General features: G+C 31.3%; 1 protein-coding gene across 1 annotated transcript; it reads left to right on the forward strand.

Moving 5' to 3' along the window:
• Positions 1-2819: 2819 nt before the first annotated feature.
• On the forward strand, positions 2820-8574 carry LOC143074087 (ficolin-2-like). The gene is made up of 4 exons (XM_076249634.1): positions 2820-2846; positions 4596-4692; positions 8177-8360; positions 8508-8574. The coding sequence occupies exons 1-4, from the start codon at positions 2820-2822 to the stop codon at positions 8572-8574; spliced, it is 375 nt and encodes a 124-aa protein (XP_076105749.1).
• Positions 8575-10519: the final 1945 nt, after the last annotated feature.

Below are 10519 nucleotides of genomic sequence, written 5' to 3' on the forward strand. Positions count from 1 at the left end.
AGGTCAAGGACTGGTCATTCTTGTAGAGCACACAATTTACTGTTGATTTTGAATAATACAAAATGTCTGATTGATTTCTAAAATTGAAGGCATATATAGCCTGTTTCTCAGATATGAAGTGTCTGGTTTGGTGTATCTATAATTCCAGTAACCAGTGCAGTACGGTCTAATGTATAAATAGAGGTATATTGATCATGCTTCCATAAAATGTTTTGAAGTGAAAAATGAAGTAAGTTTGCTTATCCTTTTTTTCTTTTTTTTTGTCTTTTGTCTGTCTTTATAAACTCACAAACAGGTATATCCGGTTTGTAAACAGACACACGAAAGTGCCTGATGATAATGGTTTTACATGCAGCAGTTATCTTAAGTGCAAATAAGCTCAGCAGATGTGAAAATATCAAAAGCCAAATATGTGTTAAAATGTTTTCGCTCTTTCAAAACATTTCCATTGAGCAGTTGATTTTCTGGATCGAAACAAATATGTACGATATGATTATTCGATCCAGAAAATCAACTGCTCAATGGAAATGTTTTGAAAGAGCGAAAAAATTAAAAGGAAACAAAATTAAAATTAAAATCGGCTACAAAGAAAGCTCTTTGGGGCTTTCCTGCATTTCTCACAAAATGTAGTAAACATAGTTTAATCTGATACTTTTGAAATATGAAACAGTCTTAAATATGTAGATTTTATTGTCACATGGTAGATGTGCGTTATATAGACATTTTACTATAAGTGTATATAAATATTTGACATTGTAGATTTAAATGCTCTTCACTTTGAATTTATAGACCATGAAACAATCGATGATTCTATGAAAAATATTATCTTTCAAAATAATAATTATCAAAGATTATTTTGAAGTAGTAGCTTTCATTTTGTTTTCTAAATTACATAAAGATAGGATTGCGTTTTCCATCTTGGCAAACATATCTGTAAATCAACTAAAGCCGCCTCCAGGTGCGGGATTTTCTCGCTGTGTTAAAGACCCATTGGTGACCTGTTTTCTTCTCTTTGGTCACATTGACACATTCCCATTTTAATTTTTAATTTTATGTATTTGAACAATGCACGATTAGCAAAAGCTCCAATATATTGCGTTAGTTGTAAACTTTAAAATACCACTGTTAGTGTCATTTATGCTATCAGCTGATTCATGTGATTATAAATGTACATTCTAGTAACGTCCTACTTTTTACATCGAACTTTTTACATGTGATAATAAATGTACAACACGTCCTACTTTTTACCTGTGATAATAAATGTACAAAACATTCTACTTTTTAAATGTGATGATAAATTTATAAAACGTCCTACTTTTTACATGGGATGATAAGTGTACAAAACGTCCTTCCTACTTTGTACATGGGATGATAAATGTACAAAACGTCCTATTTAATACATGGGATGATAAATGTAAAAATCGCCTACTTTTTACATGTGATGCAAATGAACAAAACGTCATACTTTTAACATGTGATATTAAATGTACAAAACGTCCTATCTTTTACATGTGATGATAAATGTACAAAATGTCTTATTGTTTGCAGACTGCAAAGCATCCCTACCAGAAATACAAGATGCTGTTTGTACAGAAACATTTGGGTTATATAAAAACCTCGGTACTGGAATAAGTTTTGAATGTAAAGATGGACTTGTTTTGGTAGGACGCCCATTTGCTGTTTGTACGGATTATGGAGAATGGAAATCTTTGTTTTATTGCATAGAACGCGGTAACTGATTTTTTTATTTTTGTTTAAACAATAATTATATGCATCAAAGAAATAAATTGCATTTCAAAATACAAATCAATCTTAAGAAAACAATTTTAGATAAAATAAAACAAACAATTAAAACTTTGAAACCATTACATAGATCAACATTCATTAATAAAGATCCTCTTTCGTTTGATTTTAAAGACTTGATAGACACTATTAGTTACACAGTGTGCAATTGTCCTAATACGAGAATTTTATTGACCCGATAAATTCCGTATTAGAACAATTGAACACTGTGTAACGAATTTATCCTCATTTTGTTACATTACATATTATTACATTCAAATTCAATATGAGGACAATATCCACCAAATATAGTTTAGATATTTAATCTAAAACTGTGAAAAATTAAAAATGTAAGGACTATTTAGCAACTCAATTTTTTTTATTAGGTCAATGGTACAAGGGAGATTATTCCAATTGACGTAATAAATAAGGGAGATAATTCCAATTGACGTAATAAAAAAATGTACTGAAATTTATCAGGACAATATCAGCCAATCAAATTGCGAGAAATTACTCTAAATCAGGATAATATGTTTGACATTAGGTGACAACACGTATCCAAAACATCTAAATGGACAACCTAACGTATATAGACAGTAAAAGAAAACAGTTGAAAGCCGGGTTTTTTTATACAGAGATATTTACCTTAAAAGAAAAGATATATCACTTTTGCTCACCATTTTGATTTATAATGTCAACATAAAAATGTATAACTAGATGATAGCGTTAGAAAACTATAAACTTCCGTGTATACGTTTGGTGTATGTTCAGTAAAATGATAAGCAAATGGACTTATGAGTTTTGATTGTTCTAATCATACCTTCTGCCTCTTTTTAATACTACACTGCTTCTTTTATTAGTGATCTTAGCAGATATTGAAAATGACGATATGCAAACTCATTCTTTGTATCTGTTTTGATTCTTTTTTGAAAGCCCTATACCCACCTCGTGACTGTTCTGGTATACCACGCCGCGCTGGATCAGGTGTCTACAAAGTTCATCCAAAGCCGTCTATTAAGTTCGATGTCTATTGTGAAATGGATTCAGAAGATGTAGGATGGACAGTAAGTTCTTTTATTTACTGACGCATGCGCAGTAAGAGCAACAGCAGAGATCAGGCGATTTATCTTTAAAAATGTCCTATAACAAGTCAGGAATATGGCCATTGTTATATTATAGTTCGTTTCTGTGTGTGTTACATTTTAACGTTGTATTTTTGTTGTGTCGTTTGTTTCTTCTTATATTTGAGTGTGAATTCACATTACTATTGGACGTGTCACGGTACTTTTCTATCCCAAATTCATGTATTTAGTATTTATGTTATATTTTTTATTCTCATTAGATTTTGTCTAATGCTTAATTTGTTTCTGTGTGTGTTACATTTTACTGTTGTGTCGTTGTTTTATATTTAATACGTTTCCCTCAGTTTTAGTTTTTTTCTATCGATTTATGAGATTCGAGCAGCGGTATACTACTGCTGCCTTTATTTATATGATATAGTGCATAACTACAGTCAGTCATTGAGCCAATGACGAGATGGGATGCTTTATTTTGCACTTTAAATCATCTAAATGCTCATCTTATCTTTTACAATGAGCAAAATATTGATATAAACCATAAAATGACAAACAGAAACCTTTGCATCAAATTAAATACATGTAAATGGCTATGGAAAAGGTATATAAAAAATTTCAGCGGTGATGAACATATTTAGAAAAAAAAAGTACACAATCACCTCTAACCTAGGAGAGTGATGTAACAGTACACTATAAAAAAAAATCACTCGAAATGGGTCGATTGGTATTATCTGCAATTTTAAACTGGTTACAAAGGACAAAGGACCGATATTTTTACTCACAGTGGCTTAGCGCTGATTGAAAGCACATTGGAACCATGAATCTTAAAAATTAAATAGTATTAATGCATGGACTTTTTCATATTGGCCCTGTAACATGCCCGAGGTATTAATAATGGCCAAGGATGGTTGTAAAGGACCCGAGGCATCGCCGAGGGCCATTACAGCTGTCCGAGGGCATGTTACAGGGCCAATATGAAAAAGTCATATATTGATACTTTTATTAAACAAATACGGCAACTTGATTCAAGAACAGTCTTCGAATTGTAGAATCTAATTTAAAAGTAAGGTGCTCGGTTGTTAATTTTTATTTGTTAATGTTATCAATATGAGTAGGTTTTTCTTTTACATTAACTAAAGTGTATTGAAATTTGCCGTTTTAAATTTTTACAGCGTTAGTTACTTCTCCTTGATGTATGTTACTGAATTCACTAAAAATAGTAAATAATAAAAAAATACCATTTGTTAAACAAACTTTCTCTTTCCGATTTTTTTCTTCAGTGCGGCGGCAATAACATAATTAGAGTTATACATTTTAGACTATTTTATGATTGCTCTTTCATAAACTGAATAATAATTACAAAACTAAAGATCCTACTGTTTCTGAAAAATCTTATCCTGACAAGATCTATTTATTCTATCTGGTTTCTTTTGAGGTCATTTAGCTATACACGTATGCAAGGTTTTATACATCACTGACTTTTAAATTTCTATGTAAAGCATATTCAGAAATGTGATCCTGTTGCATCAATTTGATAACATGTTTTTGTCATTAATCTATATAAGCAAAGCATTCTAGACAACATTTCGGTGTATAAAAAATTTGCAGTAAGCTTTGTTATTGCTTCTGTTAGAAATGTTCTTAGTTTGGTTTTAGATCGCTAGGAACATAGTTTTCTCCCTTTCTCGTCATTCAAATTCTATTTACAAATATTTTAATTGAGTTTATCATTACTAGGTAATCCAAAGGAGATTAGACGGCAGTACAGACTTTTACAGAGGATGGACAGCTTATGAAGAAGGATTCAGGAATCTTACACATAATTTCTGGCTAGGTATATTACAATTAAAATGTTCAATAAGTTCGGATAAAGAGCGACAATATCATGCCAAAAAACAAACGATATAATTACAAAAAAAGTTAATTGACAATTTTTATAATCTACATAAACACAAAAGTACTTTTTATTCTTATTTATTCGAGTTATGTTATATGTAATAAAGACATTTTGAGCTTTTAAAAAGAAATATTCTAACTCGGTCGTTTACTTTAACTCCTTTGTGATTGGGTAGGCCGGATAAACAAAACAATGTGCTCCTTCTAAATACCTTTTGTCTACTATTCAATACAAAAGGATTGGTGTAACTTAAAGGAAATCGTCACAATATGCTGTATTTGTCGAATATATAGTGTGATTAGTTTACTCACTAATCCTAAACCTACATGCTCTGCAATACTTCACTTAATATGAGTGGAGTGTTACATAGTTTTGAACAGAACGGATATGATCTCTGCATTTGAAATTGGTTCACGACTTGTTAAAAGCATCGATGTACCCGAATATTACAACATGAAGAACTGATCTAAATTGTTATTCTTCAATCTCTTTTAACTAAGATCTCCACCTACACCATACCTTATTAGATAGTCTTTTTGCCAAATACCGATTTCAGTTTATCATATCAAAAGTCTTTATTCAAAGTTATTGAAAGATTTGAAAAACCGATAATTTATTTTCTTTTCGGTAGCTCTTCGTTATCAATGAAAATGTATGTCCTCATTCAGAGAGAAAACTAAAAAAAATTCTATTTAATTACGGACATTGGCTAGTAGACTATTGATCGAGTAATTTATAATAATTTAACAGGAAATGCAAAAATTCATAAAATAGTCGCACCTGATAATTATCAACTACGAGTAGAGCTAGAGGATTTTGAAGGAAATACTGCTTGGGCTGAATACACTAGATTTTTCATTGGAGACGCTTCAACAAACTATAGATTGGAAATAAGCGGCTACAAAGGGACTGCTGGTGAGTCTTACTTTGGTGCTGTTTATTTTTTTTTATTCTGGAAATCTTAAAAATAAATATCTGATCTAATTTGAGGATAATGTAAAATGTTCATAGAGTTAATTAAAAAAATGTTGTTGATATAAGTTGATTTGTATGAGCGGTTTTATTTTTAGGTTATGTTTTGAATGTCTCTGGTGTATGTTTTGAATGTTTCTGGTGTATGTTTTTAATGTATCTGGTGTATGTTTTTAATATCTCTGGTGTATGTTTTCGCCACTTTTTTACTGCTGGATCTAAATTATTGTCAAATTAGTCAATCATGTTTATACAAAATCTGTGATCATCTTTTTAGGATCCTAGCTTCTAAAACGTCCTCTAATTTACGAGTTTAAGAAATTTATTTATTTTTACAAACTATAGGAAAATCATTATTTTTATCTATCATGACTATCGTCGAAGAACACCGTGGTTAATAGTTTCTTAATTTTGTGTTTTTACAGGGTACACCAGATAACGTATTGTAATTTAACATTAATATTAAAATTGTCCCAGTCTTCTTTTTTTTTGTGGTTACAATAGTACTTATATATTAATAATACCATGTAACGAAAACAGAAAGTATCTAAGTGATTTAGGTATAAGGATTGCAGCATTTTAAACTAAAAATGTATTCAAAATTGACTACTTTTTATCGAAAACATAATTATTATGTCACGATATGTTTTACTCTGATTAAAGCAATACGAGCAGTGCATGTGTGTGCCAAATTTCATGTGTGAAATAAAAGACGTTTTGAAGAAATTACGAATTAAAAACACAAAGTTTAGTCGCCATGTTGGCATTGATTAGCCACGGATTATCTTTATCTTTTTTATTACACTATTTGGCCAATAACAAGAAAAGTAATCACTAAAGACATTTTTTTAAGATCTGCTGGCCCAATTAGCCTAGTTATTTGTTCACATGGTATACGTAGTTCATTTACTTTTTCATTTTTTCCCCTATGAATTTACTGTTTCAAATTTAATTAGACATAGATATAGGAAGATGTGGTGTTCAGTAGTGCCAAAAGTGACAACTCTCCATCCAAATAACAATTTAAAAAAGTAAACCATTATAGGTCAATGTACAGCTTTCAACACGGAGCTTGGCTCACACCGAACAACAAGCTATAAAGGACTCCAAATTACTAGTGTAAAACCATTCAAACGGCAAAACCAGCGGTCTAATCATCATTTGGGGTATATAGTTTACAAAATATGTTCGATGACCCTGTGTGCTAACCAAGATGGCCGATATGGATAAACATAGAACATAGTGGTTAAATGCAAACTTGTTTATTATTTTGAAAACCGTTACAAATAGAAAAACCTAACGGAACAAAAACGTTCAAAATGTTTCGCACTGTCAAATTCTATTAGAAAATGTAAAATTGGAACAGAATTATGCTGGAATTTGATAGTTTCTATATAGGCGACACATTCACATATCATAAAAGGGGGAATATTGTTGATGTTTATCTATTGTTCTGCATTTGTATTCTATCACCCTATCATACTATTTATTCTTGGTGGTATCGCGCTTTTGCTTCGAATGGAGGAGGGTGTGGATTTAAGTGGCTTCCGGTCTACGTAGTCGAACTACTTTATCACTAGTCTGTCAACACTGATGTCGACTCCATTCTAAAATGACAAGGATCATCATTTTTACTAAAGAAGAACCTATTCTCTCCGGTCTCTCTGGGCTCTTCTTCTACCAATAAAAACTGACTACCACGAAATAGCGAAATGGCGAGGGTATTGGCATCAATAAAAACAATCAGCTATGGGTTTGATCACTGGTCGGGCCGGACCAGAGCCGAAATGAAAATAGTTAGTCAGAGTAGAGCGACGTTTCTCTGTGAACTTTACCTTGTCGACTAGCATGTTGAAAGGAGTGTTGGTTGTGTGAAAAGTGTTTATATTCATATGAAATCATGTACAAGTCTTGAATGAGCCATTAATTTGCGTATCAGTTACGCTGGAAGAAGTGTTTGTATTAACATTTCATGCAATGTTATTTTAAACACGATATAATTCATATTTAATTCTAATAAATAGATACACGCTATAGACACATCTTTTGGAAAACTTGTACATACCACTTTGTAGCTTTCGTTGCTGAAACCAGTACTGAACTAATTTTCTTGATAATATTTCAGAATTGTTGTGATAAATTATTGTGTAAAATTCGGTAAAAAATCCGATCGTAGGAAAATGAAACAGAAATTATGATAATCATTAGCTGTCGTTTGTTGATGTGGTTCATAAGTGTTTTTCGTTTCAAATTTTTCATATACGTTGGAACGTTGGTTTTCCCGTTTGAACGTTTTAATACTTTATAGCTTGCTTTTGGTGTGCGCCAAGGCTCCGTGTTGAAGACCGTACTTTGGCGTGTAATGATTTACCTTTTAGAAATTGTGTATCATTAGCACTCATACCACATCTTCTTATATATATTAAATAACATATGTGTTTCTTTTAAGGAGACAGCCTCGCATACCATAACGGACAAATGTTTTCTACGAACGACAGAGATAATGATATACATCTGGGAAATTGTGCAGTTGCTTATAAAGGGGCATGGTGGTACAAGAAATGTCATTATTCTAATCTAAATGGAGCTTACTTATTTGGGAGAATTACCTCTTTTGCTGATGGGGTCATATGGTATGAATGGAAAGGACACTATTATTCTCTAAAATCAACAAGACTAATGATAAAGAAAATTTGATCACCTGACGTTATCACATGGTTACAAAAATATCTCTTTTTTACAATTATAATGAACGATTATTGTTTTTTAAATTATTACAGTTTTATTCTTGATGATTTACAGTGTGTCCTTGTTTTATATCGCATGTTTGGTATATATGGCAGATAAGATTTGACATGTAGTGCGGTTCGAATCATTTAAATCGTTTGAAAACCGTAAAACAGTGTAAAGTTGTCGTTGTAAGCACACTATTATCGATGGTTTATTTTGCTTTAGTCATTTAACAATTATTTAGTATAATATTATCTAAAAGGTTAAATCACAAAACTACTGAATTCCGAAGAATTTTCAAAAAGGAAAGTCCCTTATCAAATGGCAACATCAAACGCTCAAACACACCAAACAAATGTTATAATCCTCACTTGATACATGCATTTTTATGCAGAAAATGATGGATTAAAGCTGGTTCTAAAGTTATATTTAAGAAGAATAGAATTAACATTTTGTTCATTTTTAGCGACAAGAAACCAATTTATTACGGTAGGAATTGCTTCAATTCACTGTCATATCTAAAGCATAGCAAAATATTTAGGCACCCATACCACACAATGAAAACAATAAACATTCGAAAATGTTTTAAAAGAAAACAAAAAATGTTAGTGACCTCCAAAATATAAAAAAAAATAAACGAAGTTAGCTATCTTTGGAAATATAATAAATCACTTCACTTACTATTTACTACTTGGAGTTTGATAATATTTTCTAGTATAATAAAAACCTCGTATACGAAATGTCGATGCTGTCAAATGAAGGCTCGTCTTATATAAATACGTCATTTATTTTGGTGTGAACTATTTGGAAATCTATTGAAATCAAAGTTAACAGTGACTAAAAACCTAAATGAATAAAAAAAAAAACTCTCCATATGCCTTTTTAACTGAAATATAAACATATCCGTATGTTACTGAACTTGAAAACACTATTCATATTCTTCCTATTCGCTAGATGTTTCATCATCTCAGAAGTCAGTACTTTCCTTATTTCCTTATTTTTAATGTTTGCTTTTACTATTTTTTTCTCCTTGTTTTGCTGAATAGCATTGTGCTTTATCCTAGCATAACTAGTACTCTGTTTGTTGTTTTGTTATTATAGCCAGTATGTTAAACGACATATACATGAACTTGGTATGAAACGCCATACACCGAGAATATATAGTTTTTCTTTGGGACAAATATTAACAATGGAAACAACAATATAGTAATTATAGTATTGTAACATGACATTTAAGTGTTTCGTTATGTCAGTTAGTACTGATATGATTATCTTTCTTTTATGTATTCCTCAGCATTATGTGTTTTTTTTTAATTTCCTTTCTAGTTGAAATAAAAGTTTAAAAAAAACCATAATTGACTTTATTGCTTTAACCTGAAAACCCAGATTTTGAAAGTTGTGATACTATGTATCTAAAACATCTCTGTTTTCTACCCCAGGAATTAATCAGTTTAACTGTAATTATCAAAACCTTTCAGAATTTTAACTCATCAATTATCTCCAACTGTGAACTACTAACTTTTGTTTTTGGGGCGTCATCACAGTGTGGGAACGGAACTGTACGGTTTTCTAATAATCTGGTCATTCGGGAGACTGTCAAGCGGGGCTCCGACATTTGCAAAATAAACTCTTATGCTACTATATAACGTTTCTGCTTCAAGTTTTGGTAGCTAAAACATTCTTTATGTAAATATGAACCAATAAAATAATAATATGTATGCATCTAAACGTTTTCCTTAGAATGGTGGAGCTAGGTGTAAAACCATCAAAATTGTCACACAACAGCGATCAAAAATGTCAAGTAAACATCGAAAAATCAATGTTTGCTACCTGAATTTTCACATGTACCTCTTCTGATATATAGTCTTACCTGTCTGCAAGTTTCAAAGCCATTGTCCCAGTAGAAATCTAAATATTTTCATTTTCTCCATGTCGGATATTTTTATTTACTGTACAATCGCTTGCAAGTTTACTGTACAATCGCTCGGAGCCTTCCTGTACAATCGCTTGGAGCTCTTCTTTTCATCGTTTGGCCAACTAGACTACTCTATGTCTGATTGAT

The sequence above is a fragment of the Mytilus galloprovincialis genome, chromosome 5 (assembly GCF_965363235.1).
Source record: "Mytilus galloprovincialis chromosome 5, xbMytGall1.hap1.1, whole genome shotgun sequence".
In the NCBI taxonomy this organism is placed as follows: domain Eukaryota; kingdom Metazoa; phylum Mollusca; class Bivalvia; order Mytilida; family Mytilidae; genus Mytilus; species Mytilus galloprovincialis.

What these genes read in the sequence shown, in the direction of transcription:
- LOC143074087 (XM_076249634.1), top strand. Translation starts at nt 2,820, where the DNA reads ATGGATTCAGAAGATGTAGGATGGACA. An exon ending in CAGAAGATGTAGGATGGACA is followed by an intron (nt 2,847 to 4,595) that starts GTAAGTTCTTTT and finishes TATCATTACTAG; the next exon opens with GTAATCCAAAGGAGATTAGA. An exon ending in TTTGCTGATGGGGTCATATG is followed by an intron (nt 8,361 to 8,507) that starts GTATGAATGGAA and finishes AAATTATTACAG; the next exon opens with TTTTATTCTTGATGATTTAC.